This window comes from Gymnoscopelus microlampas (assembly GCF_963454915.1).
Source record: "Gymnoscopelus microlampas genome assembly, chromosome: 12".
Lineage (NCBI taxonomy): Eukaryota > Metazoa > Chordata > Actinopteri > Myctophiformes > Myctophidae > Gymnoscopelus > Gymnoscopelus microlampas.
The window spans coordinates 10,426,669-10,451,535 of NC_139949.1; the positions used below are offsets into that span (position 1 = coordinate 10,426,669).

General features: G+C 41.8%; 1 protein-coding gene and 1 long non-coding RNA gene across 2 annotated transcripts in view; both read left to right on the forward strand.

Moving 5' to 3' along the window:
- Positions 1-23,612, forward strand: part of gemin5 (gem (nuclear organelle) associated protein 5) — a 32,419-nt gene extending 8,807 nt beyond the window's left edge. The window contains exons 11-30 of the mRNA XM_084073690.1: positions 472-608; positions 806-879; positions 1,414-1,595; positions 6,051-6,190; positions 8,431-8,602; positions 9,148-9,282; positions 9,803-9,916; positions 10,227-10,283; positions 11,370-11,498; positions 12,267-12,362; positions 12,855-12,992; positions 14,045-14,192; positions 14,426-14,545; positions 15,371-15,581; positions 16,561-16,854; positions 17,551-17,707; positions 18,637-19,181; positions 19,773-19,894; positions 21,115-21,205; positions 21,870-23,612. Of these exons, the coding sequence (XP_083929816.1) occupies positions 472-608; positions 806-879; positions 1,414-1,595; positions 6,051-6,190; positions 8,431-8,602; positions 9,148-9,282; positions 9,803-9,916; positions 10,227-10,283; positions 11,370-11,498; positions 12,267-12,362; positions 12,855-12,992; positions 14,045-14,192; positions 14,426-14,545; positions 15,371-15,581; positions 16,561-16,854; positions 17,551-17,707; positions 18,637-19,181; positions 19,773-19,894; positions 21,115-21,205; positions 21,870-22,037 (3,230 nt within the window). The 3' untranslated portion in view covers positions 22,038-23,612. The remainder of the gene's footprint in view (positions 1-471; positions 609-805; positions 880-1,413; positions 1,596-6,050; positions 6,191-8,430; positions 8,603-9,147; positions 9,283-9,802; positions 9,917-10,226; positions 10,284-11,369; positions 11,499-12,266; positions 12,363-12,854; positions 12,993-14,044; positions 14,193-14,425; positions 14,546-15,370; positions 15,582-16,560; positions 16,855-17,550; positions 17,708-18,636; positions 19,182-19,772; positions 19,895-21,114; positions 21,206-21,869) is intronic.
- A 512-nt stretch (positions 23,613-24,124) lies between these two features.
- On the forward strand, positions 24,125-24,547 carry LOC311056692. Its single transcript, XR_014601905.1, has 2 exons — positions 24,125-24,196; positions 24,231-24,547. It is a non-coding gene; the product is annotated as an uncharacterized lncRNA (long non-coding RNA).
- Positions 24,548-24,867: the final 320 nt, after the last annotated feature.

The window sequence follows — 24,867 nt, forward strand, 5'->3', positions numbered from 1 at the left end:
AAAAACGAAACAAAAAAAAGTTTAAATATGGAGATACAAGGTTTCTGCCCGACAGCGTCAACAAAGTATTGCCGTGTTTTGTCTTTGGTGGGGTCAGGTGGGTCGATGTGAAGTTATTTGAGCTGTGAGGTTTCTCTTCACTCAGCCAGACGTGCTGTTTGTCACGTCTGACACTCACTGACAGTGTGTGTCTGCAGTTGATCTGCTGGGCTGCAGACTGTGAAGGTGATGTCCACCATAGAGTTATATTATACCTCTATGAGTTATGTACTGTATGAGAGTTATATATACCTCGCTGAGGCATCTACCGCGTATCGTCTCTGTCGGGGCAAATTTGTTTCAAGAAATACTGAAAAAAAACAAGCTCACAACACATCGCGAGGAATTTATAAAATTGTCTGCATAACATGCTGATGTACAATACAAATGTGTGTGTGTGTGTGTGTGTGTGTGTGTGTGTGTGACCTCCAGGCGGCTCCGGGGAGCGCCCGTCCCACACTCTGTACAGCTGTGCCGGCGAGGGCAACATCCTGCAGCACGACCCCTGGAGCCTGTCTGGAGACGCGGCTGATGTAGACAAACTCATCAAAGACACCAACGGCATCAAGGTAAGAGGGACAGTGACTGCCCCTAGTCCCAGTGTTAATTCTCTCACTCCACTCTGCCATCGGATGTAAACGGCATTTAACCACTTCGACCCTCTAGTACCACTTAAACTGTACCTTGACCGATTGTTCCCCCCCCCCCCCCGAATATGGATGTTGGCATTCAAGTGGTTAACGGCTATCTGTGTTTCTTCCTGCAGCACAAACTGTCTGAACACACAGACATCAGCTGGAAGCCAGACAACAGCGTGGTCGCCATTGGCAACGAGGACGGGTGAGACACGTGTTTTCTAACCAATCATATGACTTCAATGATCTTCAGTGCGATCCATGTTGCTGTATGTGCCTACAGTATGTCTCTGCCCCGTATACTCCTGTTCACAAACACTCACTAACAATGTTTTCCATCAGAAAATAGAGATGATTAACACTCATTTTAACTAAAAGATATCACTTACACCACCTTTTAAATTACATTCACCAGGTGTCCCTGTCAACCTTGCTCTCTAATCAGGTGATTCAGCCTAGAACTTTGTCAAGTTCCGGGCCATAGACCACTATTCATTCTATCCACAGGACTCTACTATGAAAAAATGAAATTAATTTGTCTAAATGTCAATTTTAAATGAAATATTGATAGTGGCGGTACTGAAACATATTGCTAGAATAGACAATCATGCATTTATTGAATTGTGATCATGTAATCAATGTATGGAATAATAGGGATACTAAACCACTCCTCATTTAGCTACTCCACTCAACCGACCCCACATAGAAAACCTGTTTATTTTTTTTTGTATTTTTTCAGTTCCATAGACGTGTACGAGGCTCCCAGTCTAAAGCAGCTGTGCAGCATCCAGCAGCATCACAAGATCATCAACTGTCTACGTTGGCACGGCGACCACGGCCCGCAGCCTCAGCACCACTTCCTCCTGGCGTCCGGATCCACCAACGCCGTGATCTACGTACACGACCTGCGCTCCGTCATAGGTCGGTTTTATGCAAACATTACACTGTGGTCTACTCTATGTGCAAGACCTGCACTCTGTCATACTGTTGAAGGTCAGCTTTTTACAAACATAACAAACACACAAAACGAGGTTTAAGGTTTACATAACTAACAATGTGGTCTAAGGCACTGTGTCCATAAAAAGTGTTTTTGGAGCAGAGTGGCGATATGGATATCATGATGTCCGTAAGGCTCGCATGCAGCATTTATTGACATGCTCTGTGTTTGAGCTGATCAGCTGTTGGCTGTGCTTGAATGTCCGGTCATCCGGTCAACAGCTTAACTGAAACGACAGTAAACAAGGGGCTTCTTCTCATGGTTGTGGTAACGACGCAACATGGGTCGTTAAAGAACGGGCTGTCACAGCCAGGAGGACCAAAAGGGCAGCTCTCCTCTCCGAAAGTTTAACTCTTTCCAGCTTGAAGCGCCAAGGGCGGTCCCCCCCCAGCCCCCCCCCCCCCCCTCTCAGCACTGGGAAGAGTAACGGTAGCATGAAAAGATCCCCGGCACTCACTTAAAAGCCCTTTTAGGATCTCTTATTTATTTAATGATGACCTAGCAGCAGCAACAAACATCTAACGTTTTCGCCCAAAGCCTTCCTTAGCGTGATAATTACTTTGATAATGAATCGAGTAATTATCACGCTGAGGAAGGCTTTGGGCTGAAACGTTTGTTGGTCGTGGCTGCTGCTGGGTCATTTAATAAAGTAAATATGAGATCCTAAAAGGGCTTTTAAGTGAGTGCCGGGGATCTTTTCAAGCTACTTGACTCTTTTCAGAGCCATGCACTATTATGGAAATATTATATTCCAGTCAGGGTGAAGTGTAATTTATTAGGAAGATTCAGGCAGAGAGACAGCATTCACAGCTGACAGAGCTCTGGCCTCCATGGCCAGACCTTGGGCCCCGTGGGGCAGAAAACTCCTGAAGTCTCATATGGGACACCCTTTATACACAAATATGCTCTCCCTACATGGAGATAAATACAATTAGGCTATAGTAAGTGACAGTACCACATATAATACAGCTGACTGGTTACATTAGCAATGACCATGTATAGTATCATTTAGTACAGATTACAAGAATAGCATGGGGGAGTCAGCTCAGCTGTTGGATTGACAGCTGTGGCCGAATTAGCACATTTATGTGAAGAGTGGCTGACTAGACATTCAATGAAATTGAATTGGAAGGCCAACAAATACACAATACATAACTTGGCAATCTATACATTTCTGCCACCATAGCACCCGATATGAGAATTACCAACTGTTCGCATTCTTTTTCAAGTTACCCTAAGTCCTAAGTCAGTGGTTCTCAAATATTTTCATGTGAAGGACCCCAAATGTATTTGTCCTCGCACCCCCATCCTAAAAGATGTTGTGACCCCCGTAAGAGAAGATTTTTTAAAATGTATTTATTATTTTTTTCAATCGGGAGATACTTTCTCCTGATTGGCTGAAATTGACAATTCACCTAAAAATATATTTTCTGTTTATTAAAGAGCTGGTGAGATGGGGAGACCCCTGGGCCCTGTTACTGAACACTATAACAATGCTTGTTAGTATATTAGAATATAACTTTTTAACAAAAACGTTTTTCAACCAAAACATATCACTTATCCTACTTTTTTCATTTAAAAAACGCTCTGGAACTTGACTATACTGGCATGCCATCAATAATAGATTTTAGGAAGGAAGCCGAGGGCCATATAAAATCTGCCATCGTGCCACGATTGGCCCCTGGGCCGGACTTTGGATATGTGTGTTTTTAAGTGGTGCATAATACTGGAATGTTTTTTCATAAATTGGTCACGCGGGAGGCTAGCAGCTGGCTAAGACTTTAGGTCAGCGTTTATTGTTTATTACGGATCCCCATTAGTACAGTAGTGATGCTGTGGTGGACAAAGTACTCAACTCCAGCACTTTAGTCAAAGTATAGATACTCCTGGTCAAATATTACTCAATTACAAGTTGCTCTGTCAAATTTGGACTCGAGTTAATGTACTGGAGTACTAAAAATAAGTGTTGAAAGGTCAAAATGATATTCGCTTAACCTTTTAATCTCAATGCATTGCCATATTGAATTTTTTACATTTTCCAAAATCGTTTTCCAGAAATATTCAAACAAAAACAAAACAATTGTGAATATGGCAGATCTACAAGCTCACAACGTGGCGCGATGCAATGCGTTGTGAGATTGTAGATCTGCTATTTTCACTATATTTGAAACAGGGCTCAAGTGTTTAATTCATAACATCCCTTCCTACAAATGTAGTGTCAAAGTACAATATTTGTCTTTGAAATGGAGTGGAGTGAACGTATCCATAAGATACAGATACTCATTTACTCAACAAATGTAGTTAACACATTGGCTGCCAAAAACGCAGATCTGCGTTCTTTTGAGGCCTTACAACGCAGGCTGCCAAGAACGCAGATCTGCGTTCTTTTAAGTGCAGTACTCAAGTAAATGTACTCATGTATTGTCCACCACTATATTGAAGACTGTTCATTTTCCTGGGGTCCACAGGACCTTGTTGTGAGGGACCCCCTCATCTCCTGATTATTGCATAGATCTCTCCAAGTGTAAAGCCAGCAAACAATCCTATTTTGCTGGCTTTACGCTTCTGTTTTCTGGTCTGTTTTCTGCTGAAGACTTATGACTTGTCATCACCCTGAGGATCATATCATAATCATAATAATATCTGCCCTTTATGTCATCGATGAAACCTTATATGTCCAAAGCGGTTACTTTTCAGGAAGGAAGTAACCGCTATATACATTTGATGTAGTATTATTATTATTAAATGGGGGGGAGAACCTGTGTTCCAATGGATCCATTGTAGTTATTATTTAGCCACAAGCTCTCTTAATACTTTTCATTGGTTCAATATTTTTAAAACCCGCAGGCAAAGTTAACCAATTTCACTTTCAAAATGCTTAAAAAATAGCTGCTCTACAGGTTCACAACATGTCGCAATGCCACACGTTGTGATGTTGTATATCTGCTATTTTCCGCTTCTTTGGCGTGATGCTTGTGGATGACAAAGTAGGACATTGATTTATAAAGAGAAACGGTTGTTGAAAGTTGGAATATGGAGATACAAGATTTCTGCCCGACAGTAACGACTTTATTCTCGATTAATGTACCCGTCCAAAGAGTGCACTAGAGCTAGACATGTGAAGAATAAAAAGTGCTGTTAAAAGCAGAAGTTTGACGACGTTTCAAAGTAAGAGCTCTCTGAGGTTGCTCTTTACAAACTATTTATGTGTTCTTTAGAAGAACATATTTCCCCTGTGAAGCACATATTATTTCCCCTGTGCACAGGTGTGCAAACTGACCACCTGGCTAAAACTATAAAGCAAATTATTTTGCGTGTTGTTGCGTTCTCCCATTATTAGTCTCGCCTGTTTGGGGAACAACAACATGATTGTGTATTTGTAGTTATTTGTAGAATAAAGATTATCACAATTAACAGGATTTGTGGCTCAAGGGGAAAAAAATATTTACACAGTACATACATATCTATCCATGCAGTATGTACATGAGGTTTAGACGTGACGTGCATGAGCATAGCAGCTGGTGTATATTGTTCATGATATAGACATTAAGGTGCAAGATGTGTATAGAACGTTGTCCATGAGATTAAGAGGCAGACTATCAACGCGTGTCAAGTTCAACCACAAGGTCCCTTTCACTGGTATCACTTACAGCAAGGGTTCCCAAAATGTTCAGCCCTTCCAAAATAATCATATTTCAACTGGGGACCCCCCATCCTGACAAGCACTTGGAATTGTAGGCATTGCATTTAGTTTGACTCAGTTCCACAGATACATGTTGTGAAAATAGCCGAACTACAAACTCGGAACACCCTCGCAATGCGAAGCGTTGTGAGCTTGTAGATCATCTATTTTCGCAATGTTTTTCTCTTTCTTATGTAATATTTGGCCAATTTGATATTAAAAAGGTCTTAAAATACATTAAATTGTAACTTTAGAAATGTGCAGATACCCTGTATACACTTATTGCGAACGCGGAAGGAGGCGCGGCGAAGCCGCGCCTCCGCCCAAGTGGAGCCTACTATGAAACTCTGCTCGGCTTGTGGCTCTGTCTGTCTGTCTGTGTGTGTGCAGTATGTGTGCACTGCCTGCACTGCATGTGTGCAACCGACAGAGTGCGACAGAGTGCAGCTACAGTCAAAACACACACACACACACACACACACACACACACACACACACACACACACACACAGTCCGTAAATACACAATATTTTCGAGCTGCGTTCGCTTCCAGCGTTCGCGCGTCTTACTTGTAGTGTATGATGGTTTGTTTACTGTTGAGTGAGAAAACACTGTTGCACTTATACTAATCATCGAATAATGTGAGGACCCCCCAGTTTGGGAACCACTTAAAGCACCTTTTGAATGTGTTCCACAGAGAATCCTCCAGCCAGTTCCGTGGTCATCACTGAGCCCTACAGGAGCCTGTCTGGTCACACTGCCAAGGTCACTGGGCTGGCATGGAGCCCCCACCATGATGCACGTCTGGTTACCGTCTGTTACGACGGTACCGCCCAGGTCAGTGTCTGCATGGATTAAAGCAGGTTCTCAATCTTTTTCATGTCCAGGACCACCCAAAATGATATGTATTTGGCCACGGACCCCCATCTCAAAATATTGTGTTCCAGAAGCAAAGATTTGAGTTATACAAATGTTCGCTTAAAAAATATATATATTCAAAGGTTGGCACACATGTTCACGATTTTTCAAAAATAACAGATCTACAAGCTCGTAGCATGGCACTCGTGGCGTACTGTATCTTGGGGGGAACGATTTACATATTATCAATGGCATTCAGGGGTGCCGTGGATGAAAAAGTAAATTCCAGGGGTGCCCAGAACCAAAAACGTTTCAGAACCAGAAGCACTGCCCTACACACCGGGAGCGTTTTATTTCTTGCAATGAATTCGTATTAATTTACACATAAACCGCACTGTAGTAAGTACAAATGTGTTAAGTACAAATGTTGGCCATTTATTATGAACAAGCTACACGCAAACTTGGACCTATACAAATGTGAAGTTAAAATACCAAAGAAGTGTTTCAGTTTTATTTTATTTTATTTCTCTTGAGTGACACCGCGTGCCTCACCATTTACTCGAATGTGAAGAGAAAACCAAGCTGCTTTGTGAGCTTGTAGATCAGCTATTTTCGGCACACAGCCAAGTATAAATCAGGCATTATGACGCCATCAAGGTCTGCCAACATAAACTTTAGTGAATGGATTAAAAGTACCTCAAAAATGTACTTACTGTTGGTACAATACCTAGTAAATGTACTTGGTTACTTTCCACCACTGTACTAGACCCAAGTGTGTCATATCCACACCTAGCACAACCAGGCTGTCCCAGCAGGGGGAGCCATATTCACATAGATTGCTACAATACAACAATTGGTATAAAAAGACAATATCTGTGCTTCCATCATATTATGATGGAAGCACAAACAGCAGACCAAAATTCAATTCATAGGAAACAAGCAAATTAAATCTCGTTCAAGCCATTGGGAATGAGAGTATGGGAGTTTGTTCTATATGACAATCCTACACTATGAAAAATACCTGTATTGTATAGGCCTGTATTCTGACTGTATTCTGAAATTGGAAAACATTATTTGATCAACAATATTAGATCAGCTCTTTTCAATCTGAATCTACAAAGTAACTAAAGATGTCAATTAATTCTAGTGGGGTAAAATGTACACTATATGCCTCTGACATGGAGTGGGGTTGAAGTATAAAGAACCAAAATTTGAAGTGAAAGTATCTACAAATTGTACTTAAGAACACTAAGAGTAAATGTAGCCTAGTAAATGACATGTCTCAATGACCAATTAGTTGTGCTGTCCTTTTTGCCTTCTTATTACTATTTACTTCTTCAGCATCCACTTTTAATTTACAATTGTTTTTATAATTATTTTAAAATAGTGAAAATAGCTGACCTACAAGCTCACAACGCAGCGTTGTGAGCTTTAAATATGGACATATAATCTGCCAAACAGCAACAATATATTTTTGAGCATTTACAGTCTGTCACGTTAATATTTATCAGTAGGGTCACTTCCAATCAACGAGACGTCAAGGAGATGTTTCGGATTTAATGTGAAATGTTTTCAGCACATTTCTGAAAACTTAGAATTTGACCCACTGATGACCTGTCCTCCTGAGGCATCATTCAATGTTTATCAAGGCAAGGCAATTAAATTTGTGCAGGGGTCTTCAACAGGGGCTCCGGGACCCCTAGGGGGTTCTCAGAGATACTGCAGGGGGGCCGCCAAATATCTTTGTGTGGCATGAACTTTACATTAATCACTGGAACCCTATTGCATCGCTATTCTGGGGGGAACATTCGAAAATCTACAAGCTCACAACGCGCTATTTTTGGCAAAGAGGTTTGGTGTAGAGGGGAAAAAGAGCAGACCAAGTACAGAGCCAAAGGTCAAGTTTACAAAGTATTGAGGGTTTAAGTGGTTAAATGTCTTGAAAACACACATTTATTAACATGAATCCAAAAATTTGTCTCTGCTACATCTCTCTCTCTCTCAGCTAAGGGGTCATTGGCCTGAAAAATGTTGAAGACCCCTGCTTTAGTCGACTTAATCAATTGTAGATGTAGTTGACTAAAATCTCATATTTTTTCAACTAAAACGAGACTAAAACGAAAACATTTCAGATGACTAAAATGTGACTAAAACTAAATCAAAATTTGCTGTTAAAATAACAGTAACCTTAAAGTACGTTGTGCGTTTTCCTGTGTCAGGTGTGGGACGTGCAGCAGGAGACGGGTGTATGTAACTACCGGGACCACCGCGGTCGTCTGCTGTGTGTGGACTGGTCTCCCGTGGACCCCGACGTGGTGTGGACCGGAGCGGACGACTTCACCGTCCAGGAGTGGAGGGTGTCGCAGCAGGAGTTCACCATGCCACCTAAAGGTGACCGGCCATTACTGGGGGACAATGTTTTTTTGTATGTTTTATAGGAGTTCGTAGTGTTCGCTACGGCAGTGAAGCTCGACCCCTTGGTTTTATCTCCTGCCAGTTAATTGAGGGGGGGGGGGGGGGGGGGGGGTGGCTGCTGCTCATGTTGAAGTGAGCAGCAGCATTACAAAAGAAAGGTATAGCAATGGGTGTATCACAGTACTACTGGTAAACAACTGTCACTACAACACGACTACAAAATATCCACAGTGTTTATTCTTAACCTCAAATGATCCAATACAGTTCCTTGGTGCAGTGGTTCTCAACAGAGGGTCTGGGGACCCCCAGGGGTCTTTGAGGGGGTTCCAGTGGGCCCCCGAGAAAAATGTGTTGACAAAATAAGTGTAACCACTTATCGCTGTACTGTATACATCGGCTCATAGTTGTGACACATTGTGAGCTTGTAGATCGACTATTCCCCCCCGCACAGAATTAGGGAATGTTGGGATGCAAGTGGTTAAGTGAAACATCTTTTGTTCTTCTTCCACCACTGCTCTCAGGGAAGAAGGGTGCAGACCTGAGGGACAAACCGAAACCTAAAAGCAAAGCAAAGAAGAAGAAACCAGGAGCGGCAGGGACACGAGGTGGGGACCCGGTGCAGAGCCCATGTCCCTCTGTCAACGGAGACAGCACAGGTAAGAACCACTAGACAGTCACACTCTTAACCCATTAAAACGGGGAGAGCATCTATTTCATCTTTGATTTTAGTGTTAGCTATTCAAAAAATAGCAGATCTACACGCCCACCAACATTATAGGATAGACCCGCCTTACCTGTGTCTGATTGGCTCCCTGGTAGGCATGGTTTTACTGAGGTTAAGGTTAAGTTTAAGCATAGTCTTACTGAGGTTAGGTTTAGGCATAGTTTTATTGAGGTTAGGGTTAAGGTTAGGTTTAGGCATAGTTACAAAAACGAGAAGTGTCAATCACAGCGACTACTGGCCAATCACAGCGGGTTTTGCCTAGAACTGAAGTGGGATCCATAATAACGCTCCTGGGACGGGCTGGGACGGCACCTGTCATCAGGGAGTGTTGGGTGGGGAGGAATCAATTGGCATAGCGACTAAATTAGGGAGAAAAAGCGGTAACAACCATGCACAAAAAATATAAAAAATAAGCAAATGTAGCTGTTTTCTCAAGAGATGTATATTTTTAGGGAAGGGAGGAAGAGGAGCAGAGAGCTCGCTACCAGGAAGACAGGAGCCCTCTGATGAAGATGACGAAGAGGAGAAGAGGAGAAACAGCCTTCCTCCTCCTCTCTCTCTACCAGGTAATTTGTTTTTGTTTTCAATTTATTTTTTTCTTTATTTTTTAAAGCAGGTTTGGTAGGTTAGTAGTAAATATTTGTGTTTTTCAAAAGGCTTTAGTTTTTATTCTTTGTTTAGTATTAGTTAGTTATTGTAATATGGAGTAGTCAGGGGAAGATTCAACAAGTTAGCCTATCTACAAGCTCACAACGCATTGTGAGCTTGTAGAATTAACTGTGGAATTAACTAGCATAACCAACAGTTGGGGGGGGGGGCTACAAATAATTGATACTCTAAATGAACATTAAAACGTGTGTGTGCGCACACTTTCAGCGAGTGGCGATTCATGGAGAAAGCCCTCTACAACTTCAAAGACCAAAGAAAGACCAGGTACGTGTGTTTCATTCAATTCCCTGAGAAAAAAAATATTGTTCTGTTCACATTATCCAACCTGTGTGTGTTCTGTGAGTTCATACTGCCTTGAACGTGTTACTCAGTTGAACAAAATGACAGTTAGATTAATTAAATACATTTTAATAAACTTTATACGGTTAGATCGCCCAACCCTATTCAGCAAGCCTTATATACACTATTCCAAAGTGTCGGAGGTCTGATCGCAAAAGGTCTCCTTTTCGTTTTTTAAGCAAACTGAGAATCCATTTGGTTAAAAAAAAGGGTGGGGAATTTCTTTGTTTTTACCTCGCAGGCAAATACAGGGGAGGGAGCGCACACCAGCGTTGATGGTGCTGTACTCTTAGCCACGATGCAAACATGTATTTTAGGGGTGTGCCGATGTATCGTCCCGCGATATATCGCGATACGTTTTCGCGACGAATTTTTTATTTTTTTTTTATTTATTTTTTTACAATCATAATAATCAGGCATGCAAACGGCCCCGAAGTGAAAAGAGTGACAACATGTTTTTTTTTCGGGTCAGGTGTCATACTATTTGGATTCAAAACGGCTATTGTAGCTGAAAAGCTACAAGTTTGCATGTCTGAATAATGCAAAAACAGAATTATTTGTTTGCATTTTCTATTTTTCTCCTCCATATATTTTCATAATAAAAAAAGTGCGTATCGTATCGTATCGAAATCGTATCGAAGTTGTGAGCCAAATATCGTATCGTATCGTTTCGTGAAATTAGTGTATCGGCACACCCCTAATGTATTTAGATCTTTTTCAGGAAACCAACGTTTCGACAAGAATAGTCTTCCTGGGGTCACCACCTTCTTTTTGTGTAAAACAGGAACTCGGTTTGGCTCCTCCCTTGTGTTTATTCCTACTAACAACAACATTACATGTTTAAGGCAACTAGTTGTTTAAGTGTCACTAGTTTTCAAGTGACACTTTGGAATGAGCAGCAGTGCTTTGCCCAAGGATCTCAGGCTGCAGGACTTTTAGCAGGTCTTTAAAGGAGCAGCGTGAATTTAGTGTGTGTACATGGTTGATGTGTATCCGTGTCTCTCCGTCCAGATGTTGTGACGTCGCTGAAGAAACGAAAGCCTCGCTCTCTGCTTCCTCTCAGTACGTCCATGGACCATCGACCCCGAGACCTGCAGCTACAAGACTGTCTGACACTGGCTGCTATCACACACACGCACAGTGAGTCTCTCTCTCACACACACACACACACACACACACACACACACACACACACACACACACACACACACACACACACACACACACACACACACACACACAGACACACCGCGTGTTGGTGTGCGTCTTGCGCTGCCAGTGTGGGGTTTGTACATAGACAATCATGGAAGCAGCTGTTTGAACACGTGCCGTTTGCAGCCAGTGTGTTCCAGCCTTTAGAATGTATCGCTGCTGTTATCAATTTAGTCATATTAAAAACTGAACTGTTGGCTCCAATGCGACTGTAGTCCATGTAGTTTATTTGTAATTGTAAAGACTAGAACACCCAACCTGCAGTTTGCAGTTAGATAACAGGCAATGGTAGGTAGAACATGTTTCACTTATAAATGTACAGTTAATAAAGCATTGATTGTTGGGCTGAGGACAATCGATTACTTTTTCTATTCATCGTTTAATGCTTTTATAAATATTTGTTTTATTTTCCATATACCAACACATCGAAGCAAAAACATTCTAATAGTTTATTTTATTTTTTATAAACGACTAAATCAATGAGTCTCAAAACTCAAGCCCCATTAAATACAAACACTGTCACCCAAAAGCCCTACAAGCTCACAACACATCACGATGTGACGCCTTGTGAGCTTGCAGATCAGTTATTTAGAAAACAAAGAGAGAAAAATGAAGTTCAATAATGAATACATTCATACAATTAGTCAAGTAAGAATTGTCAATACATGTCATGCATACTGTTGTGTGTGTCTCCAGCGACCCCTGTAGGCTGTGTTCCTGGCCAGGGAGAGCACATCCACCTGGGCCTGTTCACTGACAGACAGGCCCTGTACCGCATGCTGCAGGAAGAAGGTACCATCATCATCTGTTATAACTGATTTCTTTAAAAAAAAAAAATGTTTGTTTGTTTGTTATCTTTTGCAATAATAATTAAATTAAACACATTGTAGGAAAAGGTAGGGTAAACAGGAAATACAATTTCTGGTGGGTGGCCAATCAGGAGAGAGTACCCATTTATCAGCTTGAATTTTATAGTGTTCCAGTTTCCATTTTGTCTGCTCATTTCTTAGTGCCATCACTTCCAAGATGTGCAAGACGTCTCTCCTGATTGGATGAAATTGCTATCCCGACCTGAAAATGCATTTTCTGTTTACTAAAGAGCAGGAGAGACGGCAAGACTCCTGTTACTGAAAAACACTATAGCAATGAGTACTATCAGAATATAGAGCTATTTAACACTTATTTTAACCAAAGAAAATCACTTACCCTACCTTTAACCTCACAACCCATAAACAATGGAGAACCAGTGCCCTACAGCCAGTGTGTGCTGTTGTGTTGTTTCAGAGGAGGGCCACGCGGAAGCAGCTCACTACGACTCCATCCCCTACCTGCGACTGTGGAGCGGAGACCTACAGGGGGCGCTGCAGCTTGCCACCGAGAGGGGAGAGCTCAGTGACCACCTGCTGTCCCTCGCCCCCATGGGTAAGTTACACTGCACCTGCCAGGACCTCTAGTACTGCTGGTTTTCTGTCCTACCGGGACCTCTAATACTGCTGGTTTTCTGTCCTACCAGGACCTCTAGTACTGCTGGTTTTCTGTCCTACCAGGACCTCTAGTACTGCTGGTTTTCTGTCCTACCAGGACCTCTTGTACTGCTGGTTTTCTGTCCTACCAGGACCTCTAGTACTTATGGTTTTCTGTCCTACCAGGACCTCTAGTACTGCTGGTTTTCTGTCCTACCAGGACCTCTAGTACTGATGGTTTTCTGTCCTACCAGGACCTGTAGTACTGATCGTTTTCTATCCTTCCAGGACCTCTAGTCCTGCTGGTTTTCTGTCCTACCAGTAAGTTAATTGCATTCACCAGGTGTGATTAGACAACAAGGATAACAAGAGTTACATAGCAATGCGATGCGTTGCGGGCTTGTAGATCTGCAATTTTCGGCAGAGGTTTTGTGTAGAGGGGGAAAAAAGAGCAGTACAGAGCCACATTAGGTCAAGTTTACAAAGTATTGAGGGTTTAATTAAAGCAGCAACTTTTTAACAACTATATAGCCTATTATGTCCCACAAGATTATTAAGTTACATGTTTAAGCAATAACAATCACCCTTCCATAAATTATAGACTCAGGGGGTCCCTGCTAGGGACTTGACTGTAATACTATGTATAGGGGAGACAATGAATTTCATCCTGACATTTTCCAAGGCACCAAGGCAGAGCTTCCAGTCAAATCGAAGACTGGCCAATCACAGTGCGTCCTCGCCGGACATGCTTGCAGGGACTCTTGGGTGATGAAGTCAAAGATGTTGGCTGCCATGTGATTTGTGCCCAAAGTGGCCACTGATACCCCAAACATAGTGCTGCTTTAATGTGTAGACATTAATGTACTCAACACTGAGGATAGTGCTGTCAAACAAGTCTATGAAGCTATCTATGAAAAACACAATTTGTAGTGGGGTCACTGATGATCTCTCTCAGCTAAAGGGGTCCCTGGTATACAGTGTAATGTGATGTGATGTTGTGTTGTGTTTCAGCGGGGTACCAGGTGTGGTCCAGCACAGTGGAGGCCTACGTCAAGCAGCTGTGCCTGCAGGAGCAGCACATGAAAGCAGCCTCCTACCTGCTGGCCATCAACAAAGTGTACCAGGCCATAGATCTGCTGCACTCCAACAAACTGTACAGGTATACACAACACACACTAATGCATCCTATGTGCTTCATTGACCGGGGTCCTCCAGTGGTCCATCCTTGACCCTCGCCTTAATTCCCTCTACACCAAATCTCTTTGCCAAAACTAGCCGATATACAAGCTCACAACACTTTGCATCCCACTTGTAGATTGGCTATTATATAAGTGTATGAAGTTGTTCGATAGTTCAGTTACACCTGTAACTCTTTGTGTCTGTCTGTCTCAGGGAGGCCATAGCACTGGCTAAGGCCAGGTTGCAGGCAGAAGATCCTGTTTTGAAGGAGCTCTACCTGTCCTGGGCCGCGGTCCTGGAGAAGGACGGACATCTGTCCTCTGCTGCTAAGTGGTAAACAACAACGGTGCATTCATGTGATTGCTTCTAAATACACTTGGTTGCCATTTTATTAGGTACACACCTATTGAGTATCATTTTATTAGATACACCTATTGAAATATAATTGTATTAGGTCCACACCTATTGAGTGTAATTTTTATTAGGTACACGCCTATTGAAATATAATTGTATTCGGTACACACCCTATTGAGTATCATTTTATTAGGTACACACCTATTGAAATATCATTTTATTAGATGCTCATTTTATTAGATGCTTATTGAGTCACCATCCAGTCACGTCTCTCATTAACTCTTTAACTGCCAGAGTATATACACAATCTACCCCCTTCCCTGCCAGAGAATAACATTGCAAAAATAGGTAACATGTGAATTTTGTCTCCGTTTATTTTTTAACATTGAAGTGAATGGAGCAGAAAATCTTCGCATCGCGTTATCTCCTGCTTCCTTTGTGATAAAATAAATAAATAATAATAATAATAATAATAATAATTTTTAATTTTTTCAAAAATCTCGTCAATGACTCCGTATGACTGAACCCCCAACCTCCCAATCTGGTTAGAATTATATATGCAGATAGATAGATACATTTACAGGTGTAAAGAAGTGTGATTTAGTTTTTGGTCCAAGGAGAAAACATAGGAAAGAAACGGGTCTAAAGAAAAATCTGAGATCTGTACATTTATATAGCACAAAATGTATCGGGTATGTACATGAGGTTAGACATAAGGTGTAAAAAGTAGCAGGTATGTACATGAGGTTGGATATAAGGTGCAGGTTAAATGAATGATGTATTCATACATATTCCTCCTCTCAGCTACCTGGCTGCTGGCGCTGGTTTCGACGCGGCCAAAGTGCTGTCCAGGAAGAGCGACGCTTCGTCCCTGGAGACAGCGGCAGGCGTGGCCAGGCTCAGCGGGGAGGCGGGGCTGGCTGCCTCCCTCTGCCTCCGATTGGCCAAAGACCTGGCGGCGGATGACGATTGGCTGGCCGCTCAACGAGCTCTGAACACACAGGATTCCCTGCTGGTCAGTACAACGATGCTAGTGCTGGAACCAATGATTATGTTCACAATCTGTTCATTATGTCTCTAACATTTGATTAGAGTTGCAACACATAATAGATTGAATCGATTATGACAATCGTTGTTTTTTTTTTTATTCTTGATTTTCAAACTTTTTCGAAAATAGCAAAAATAATACATCTGCAAGCTTGCAACGCATTGCGGCGTGTTCTGAGATTGTAGATATTTGCTATTTTTGCATTACACCTTTTGACGGTCATTGTTTTGAGATTTTGAGATTTTTACCAACTTTGGTGGGGGGAAAAACATGCTTCTGCTACAAACGGTGACATGTGTAGCATTTGTTGTTTAAATGCCCCTCAATGTGTGACTCAAATTTGGGCTAAATCGTTAATGATATACAGCATTTCTTTTAGCAAATTCAGTCAATCATAGCCAATCGAAAATATAGAATGTGGAATATGGAAAATCTTAATGACACATGTTTATCACATGGCTCCAGAGATAATGTGTAGGCCTACCGATTTGTGAGTTTTGGACGAAATATGTGGGAGTGGTAGCAAAAAGTGTGTTTTGAAGAAAAATGGGGGTCGTCATCAGAGGAATCCAGGAGAAAAGATTTTTATTGTACTGTATGATCTACAGTTCAAGACGTGAAGTGGCCTGTTATAGCGCCACCATGAAGCCAATTAAAAAAATGATGTGGGTGGGCCTACTGGGAGTGTACATGCAAACGTCGATCGGTCCCAAAGTGTCTGAGATTAGCTGGACACAGACCCACATGGAAAGGAGTGAAAACAATCATCTCCTCCTGGCGTGGCCAAGACCTGCGCTTGTTGTTATACTTTTAACTTGACAAAACACTACAAACAATAATAAAAAACAATATCAAGCCATAACATAACTATAAATCACAGCTGTAATAAAGTTATTATAAAATGCTGTTTTTTTCTTTTTACATGGACCTCTCTGCTGTCTTCCAGGTCTACAGGTTGTATTTCAGCGTCACTGAGCTTCTGACCCTAACGCTGTCAGACTGCAGAGTCCTACCGTGGTCCTGCACCTCCGCGCACCCCTGGTCTCAAAGCTGCGGGCCGCACAGCACCGCACAAGACGGGAGCAAGCCGCCCGGCCTGCGGGACAGGATCAGGGAGGTGTGGGCCAAGGAGTTCAGCGTCTCAGAGGAGCTGACGGACAAGGAGACGCTGAGGAAACTCCTGCAGGAGCTGAAGGCTGTGGAGAACCCACAGCCCAGCCCCAACCTCCCTCTCAAACAGGTAGGACAGTGGTTCTTCAAACATTTTGATATCAAGGACGCCCAGATTGCTTTTTTCAAGATTTTTACGACGTGGCTGAATAGCAGTGATTCTAACCTTTTTAATTTTATATACAATTAGGCCACATACCCCCATTTCATGCCGTTTTTTAAATCTCTGGGACCGCCAGTCTACACCGTAAAGTCCTCAGGTCGGTAGGTGTGGAACGCCCTCTTGATCGATGCCCGTTTGTTGGCTCCCAAGTCTTCTGGCTGGAAGCTCCCGGTGTCGATGGCAGTGACCAGCCAGCCTCATTCTCCTGGCTGCTATCTTCTCACTCTCCCTTGGTTAGCCCCCAAATCCAGATCGTCGTTGTCAGACAGAAACCTTGTGTCTCCATACATAGCCTTACAGGTCCTTTTGGTTCCATTTGTACACTCTCAGAGTTACAGTATGGGGGAATGTGGCTTTATTTGAAATTCAAAAGTTGGAGAATCACTGAGCTAGAGGAGATTTACCGTTTAATTTATCTTGGCCATTGTTAGTTTCTCCTTACAGGACCAATGTACCTTAAATGGACAAACTAATACCTTTTATGACATTACTAAACACAAAAAAACATGATGAAAATATAAAAACATCAACAATAAATCTATTAAAATGATAAACATTGTATTATGTTTTTAACATGGATTTCTCTCTCTTTCTCTCTCTCAGGTGGTGTGGAGTGTGTCCCTGTGTGTGTCTCAGGCTGTGGCCAGTGTGTTACTGTGTGACTGCGTAGAGGAGGTGACAGCGCTGTGGCAGGCTGTGTCTTGGACCAGCGAACATTTCTGTTTGTGTTCAGCCCTCTGCGCGCTGCTGTTCCCTGACGGTAAACACGCACACACGCACGCACGCACGCACGCACGCACGCACGCACGCACGCACGCACGCACGCACGCACGCACGCACGCACGCACGCACACACACACACACAGGTTCTCAAAGTTGGGTTTGGGGACATAGAAAACATAGAGAATAAAATTACAATACAGAAAAAAATATTTAAAAAATGTCAATAAAAGGCAGCAGCAAACGGAAAGGTCTACAGCTTTGATTTAAAACAACTGAGAATTATAACAGACCAGATCTTTTCTGTGAGTTTGTTCCTTATAATTATGTGGTGCATACAAACGGAACACTGCTTCTCCACTTTTAGTTCTGAGTCTGGTGACAGAAAGCAGACCTGTCCCAGAAGACCTGAGAGGTCTGGATGGTTCACGATGTAGCACAAGATCATGAATGTATTATGGCCCTAAACCGTTAAATCATGCAGTGCCTTACAAACCAACAATAATAGTATAATGAAATCAATTGATTGACAGACGGTGTAGAGAACTTGGAGTGATATGCTAACCAAATCCTGCTGAGACATAAGTCCTTTAATACATATTGTTAAGGTGATAATTGTGTAATTGTGACTGTTACATTTTGGTTTGTGGTTTTTAACATGACCGATTGAAGCCGAGCGCTGACTTTTAATCAATCTTCCTTGGCTTAAAAGAAATGACTTCATCTTTGTCTTTAATTGAAGACAATTCTGGCACATCCTAGCGTTCATTTGTTCAATCCATATTTTACTGCTTGTAGATCTGCTATTTTTGAACATTATTCAATTCAAATCAATTACTTTTTTATAATCAGTTCATTTGATTAGTTGGATAAAATGTTGCACCCCTACTTAATACACCCGCTCAAAGCCGACTATAAAGAGGCATTTTGTAAATGTAAAAATTCACAAATTCTCACTGTGTCTCTCAGGCGCCGCGTCTCTCAGATGTCTTCCTGAGGACCAGGAAGAGGCCACGGCGGCTTCTGTCAGCCTGCAGGCGTTGATCTGTTACCACAGACTGTATGAAACCTGGTGGACGACCGCAGGGACGCACCGCAAGCAGCCGCTAGCAGACAGCGTTTCAACCAGCAACCAGCCTTCAGCAAATAGCGCTTCTGCTGACAACCAGGCATCAACCGACAGCAATTCAACTACCCACCAGCCGCTAGCAGATAGCGCTTCTGCTAACAACCAGGCTTCAACTGACAGCAATTCAACTAGCCACCAACCGCTAGCAGATCGTGCTTCTGCTAACAACCAGGCGTTAACCTGTGAGAACCGGAATGGATCCTTTTTCCCTTCAGCAGCTGACCTCCCAAACGTCAACCAATCAGAGATGCCGTCTCCAAACGTCAACCAATCAGAGAGGGTTTCTCCAGACGCGCCTCTGTCCGAGTCAGCTGTGTGTGTTGAAGGAAGGGACTGGATGGAGTCGTGTCCCGTGCTGCTGTCAGAGAGCCATGCTGCCTACCAGGTAAGGGCCAGTGTTGCTAGATTCTGCGAGAGAAACAAGCAACCAGGTCTATGAAAAGAAGCCCAAAAGAAGCGACTATAGGCCAATTGAGCACTTGAAACCTATATACGCTGGCTTTTTGAAAATAGACGATCTACAAGCTCACAACGCGTTGATGTGACACGTTGTGAACTTGTAGATCTGCTATTTTCAAAAAAATCACACTGCAAAAAAAGTGCCACATTTTGAGTATTTTTGAAACATTTTAACAACACAAATCTGGTACGGAGGTCCAGGTCCGTGGACCCTTGACATGAAAATGTTTGAGAACCACTGGTTTAAACAACAACAAAAAAAACATTTGGAAGCCAGCCCAAATAAGCAACTACACTTGAGAAAACCCAAAAAAACGCAACCCGCAACTACCAATATTTACAAGTGACTTTACACAAAAAAACAAGCCCAAAGTTGCTTATAATAAGCGGACATGGCAACCCTGGTAAGTGTTGCCATGTCATGATTTTGTATTAATGCCATGATGTTTTATTATTATTATTATCATAATGGATAAAATCCATTATTTGAATTAAACCGTTGCCCCTGTCCTTCCAGGCCACCCAGAGGGCGGTGACAGACATCCAGAACAGACTGAGTGTCATGGTGACACGGCACAGTGCAGCGCCACCTGCCATAGTGGACACATCCTCCACAAAGTCACAGTCTGGTGGGACACGGTCTGTCTGCTTATTGTTTATTTCTTATTGTTTATTATACAGATTATATAGATCCCGCCTTAACGACAGCTAGTCTTCCCGGAGTCCAGACATACGTATGTCCAGACAAATGTTTTATATTGTGATTAATGTATAATATTATTATGCATTAATCACAATATAAAACATTTCACATCGGTGTATTGCATACAAAAACGCATATACTGTACATCAGGGGTAGGCAACTGAGATAAGCCTAGGGCCAATATCACTCCCAGACATTCCATCGCGGGCCGGGCCTCCCCGCGAACATGCACAACAAAATTTTTCGGGTCTAATTCGGGTCTAACTCGGTCTAATTCGGGTCTAATTTGGGTCTAATTCGGTTCTGTTTGACCAATATAAATCAACATTTTTTCCGGTTTAAATATCAGCACAGGCGATTTTTCTGGTGATTTTTTTTTCTTCTCCATTTTCCTCTAATCTAGCTATAAAATGTTATAAATCCTTTAAAATGCATCGTGTTTATGAGTGCATGATTTCAAAAGTGGGTTAAAAATCAAAAAATATTTTTCTAAAAAAATAATATTTTTTTTTTCAAAAATGTTTTTTTCTCAAAATTATCTCACGGGCCAGATATTATTTCTGGGGGGCCAATTTCGGCCCGCGGGCCGCCTGTTGCCGACCCCTGCTGTACATAATACAAAAAAAAAAACATCTTACAAAAATCAAGTATCAAAGAAATCAGTTAAAAAAGAGAAACCAACAGGAGATTTTATGTAAGTTAAGATGTTATTGTGTTTTGAGTGTATAGTATGTAAAGTCTAAGTTTCCTTTTAAAACAAGCCTTTCCTTTGATTTGTAGTGATTTTACACGCGTGTGTGTGTGTGTGTGTGTGTGTGTGTGTGTGTGTGTGTGTGTGTGTGTGTGTGTGTGTGTGTGTGTGTGTGTGTGTGTGTGTGTGTGTGTGTGTGTGTGTGTGTGTGTGTGTGTGTGTGTGTGTGTGTGTGTGTGTGTGTGAGATTTTGCGCCCTTGGATCCACAAAAGGATGGGGACAGGTGCTCTGAATTAAACTCCTTTTATTCTACATTAAAAAAGCGAATTTTTCATTGAGATTAAGTCTCACAAATCGGTATATTTTGTGAGACTGTGTCATTGTTAAACGTCATAGACTGGTAACAACATTGGGAAAGTCCGATTTGTGAGTTGAATGTCATTTGAGGTGTGTTGTCTTCCCAGCATTCCTACTGACCAGGAGTCGCTGCTCTCTCTGTCCAGTAAGATGACAGAGTATAAGAGACAACTGGAACAACTGCCCAGTACAGTCAAGGTATGTAATGTCACGCACGCTGATGGTATTGTGCTGACAATCGGTGTGTTTCGGTTTCGGTAGCCAGCATTGGCTGGGTTTATTGTGTGGTTGAAATAGAGAGAGAGACAGACAGAGAGTTGGGTAGAGAGCCTCTCTTCTCTGTCTCTCTCTCTGTCTGTGCTCTTCTATATGAACACATGCCAAACACACTCCGTTTACTCACATTTGCACTGAAAAGGTCACATTGGAAATAAGATCTCGAGTTCTTTTGTGCTTTGTCCTTTTGACAGATATGTCAAATGCCCGTTATGTCATGTATGTGCACGTTGTGTCAATAAACACTTCATCAGTGTTGTGTAAATTAATGTTTTTTGTTCATTTCAGACATTTAACCATTTAAACCCCCCCCTACAACAAACCTCTTAGGCAAAAATACAGATCTACAAGCTAACAACGCCTCGCAGTGCGAGGCGTTTGTGAGCTTGTAGATCTGCTATTTTAGGCTAATGTTCCCCTCCGAATAGGCATGCTAGGGTTCAAGTGGTTAGTGTAAAAAAAAAAAAAACATCCTATCACACAAAGATTTGGCGGACCCCCCCTATAGTAGCTCTGAGGATCCCCTAGGGGTCCCGGACCCCCTATGGAAGACCCCTGCTCCTAACTCCCTCTTTGATCTCCTCAGATGTTTCCTCGTCCAGATGTGATGGAGTGTTGTCTGGTTCTCCTCCACCTCAGTGGGAGCTCCTCCTCCGTGGTGCCTCCTTCCCTGCAGGAGAAGGCCAAGGACCTCCTCAGGAGATACGCCACCATCCCCTCCCTCCACACAGCCTCTCACAGGTTCCTCACATGAGAGTGATGGAGAGATATGGATCTTGTGTCTAACACAGTGGTTTTCAAACACAAAAACAGTGTTTTTTCTTTCTCCTGTCAAGGACTCCCAAATAGGCTCTATTCACAGCAGCCATATTGTGAAGACATTCACAGGTGTTTCCAATGATACTAATGAAGGCTCTGTTCCATTCTGGTCAAACAGAGTCAGGGTGCTGATATTCTGCATGTTGGCTCACTGGAAACACTCTGCTACACCAGTGGGTCTACAGTTGGGGTCCAGGGACCCTCATGGGCTTCCAAATGGCCCCTTACAGGTGTGTAAGGGTCCATTTGGTTCCATTTGTACACTCTCAGAGTTATGGGTGTCGTGGAAACCACTGTGCTACACTAAATGGAACAGAGCCTTCATTAGTATCATTGGTAACACCTGTGAAGGAAGTGATAATATGGCTGCTGTGCATAGAGCCTATTGCTACATATTAGGCCCACATTCGAAAATATATGCCAAGGACCCCCATAAGAGCAGATGTTCATGGCGTGGCTCTAGTGAGCAGTGATTTTCAACCTTTTTAGGACCCCCAAGTTTGATCTCTGGGCCCCCAAGCTAATATACAGTAGTCGCTGTTAATTCAACTCTGAGAGTGTACAAATGGAACCAAATGGACCCTTACCGGTCCATTTGGTCCCATTTGTACACTCTCAGGAACCAAATGGACCCTTATGGGTCTGCAACTCTACCTACCAATCATTTTTGCTGGGATCCCCTGGCTGGAACCCCCGCAAGGATCCCTGGGGGTCCACGAACCCCACTTTGAGAACAACTGATCAAACTTGTGGAGGTGATTGTTGTAAAGTCATTAGTGAATACAATTGTGTTCCATTAAGAACTGAATTTGTTTCCTTCACTCTTGACCACAGTAACCCTGGCGTCCCTATTTTGGGAATGTTATAGGTGGACTTTTTCAAAATCTTCCCAACATTTCTAGATTTAAATATATTAAAACATTTTCCCCCAAAAAATGCTAAATCTACAAGCTCACAACGTGTCGCGATACAATGTGTCTTGAGCTTGTAGGTCGGCTATTTTGGCTACTTCTTAAAAAAGGTCTTGAGTGGCTGAAGTGGCATAATTTGATTTGTTAAAGCTGAACTAGTAAATGTCAAATCATTTGAATTTAAAATACTGGAGAAAATGTACCCTCTGTCTGATTTCTAAACAAAACAAGAGAGATGGAGAGACAGAATAACGAGAAGTATTGAAGATGTGACTAAATAAAATATGGTTTCTGATATGAGGAATAAACTTATTATTTTTATACTGTATAAAGAATGTATGTAAGGAATATATTTTATTCCTGGCTCTTGTTAAGTGTATATAACACTGCTGTCCATCTGAATAATCTGGTTATTGACCATCATAAAACTGGATTATTGCCTTAAGATTCATTGTATTTGATTTAATGTGCAAGTTAATACAACACTAGGTGTGTGTAATATGGACTTATGTTTTTCAATTAAAAATGCACTTCGCCAGAATGGCCTGTTTGTATTGAATAACTTTATGTTGAATAAAACCTTTGTTTAAGGAATACCAAAGAAATCTGCTTGTTTGATCATTAAAAAGTATTTTAATTGTTCTATTTTTTCCTGAAAGTATGTACTGTACATGAGTAGTTTTACTTAGTACTGTTATTTTACTATATTCAATCATTTGAGCCACTGTACTTCTGTCTCCACTAGATGGCAGTCTTTTTCATGACAGGTTGTAGCAAGAAGGTGCCATTCTAAAATGTATTCAATAGTGAATCTGTAAATAGTTATCTATTCAAAAATAAACAATATTAATATAATAGTATTAATGTGTACACTCAAATGAAGTCTTCACTGAATGATACATGATTTAACAGGTAGCATGTGTCTTTGCTTCCATTACTACATGGAGTAGTAGTTCAAGACACCTATCACCCCCCATGGAAAAAACAAAAAAAGACCCATTTCCTGTAGTGTAGGCAGTTGGGTTAACCACCTAAGACCTGTATATGTCTGTATAGTATATACAGTACAGATGGTGCCTGTTGTAGTTGTGCAGCATCTTACATTTAAGATGCAGATGCATAATATGGTACTATGACAACAATTTATTGTTGTGACTGAGTTGTAAAAGAAAAAAAGGTATATGTTAATACAAATGAATGGATGCTGCACACATAAGGTTTATTATTAAAAAATACAGAATGACAAGCAGTGGTAAATCAATGATAGGTAGGCAACCTTAGGCACGGTGCCAACATTGGCACAGGGGATCCCGATCACTGGCACACTGACATAAGTATGAGAGAGGATTTTTCTTTTAAAATAAAATATAGAAAAAATATTTGTCAATTAAATTAAGTCCCCTCACATTTGTATGCAAATTACATCCTGCACATAATTCTACATCTATTCAAACTCTAAACTCTGACTGGGGAGGGAGTCTGGGAGATAGGTGGGCTTTTGGTCTAATGGTCATTACAATGTCCTCCTGATGTGTCTATCCCACCAAAAAATCAGGAAAATGCTCAATTTTTCTGATATTCTGCTTAGTATTTTGGCTTCTTTTGATTTGGGACTGACACTGAGAAAAGCTCAAAATAGTTTTTTTCCCCAAATCTTTCATCCCAGAATAAAAATCAAAGAATGTCTTTGCCATTTTTCCAATTTTCTAGCCTACCCAAAAAAATCAGGAAAATGTTTCGTTTCCGTAAAATTTATTTTACCGAAACGAAAGTTAAATCCGAAAAAATCACTAAGTGTGGAGGCCAAAATCGTCCCCCCAAAAACCTGTTAGGAGTACGTTTCAGGCAATTTAG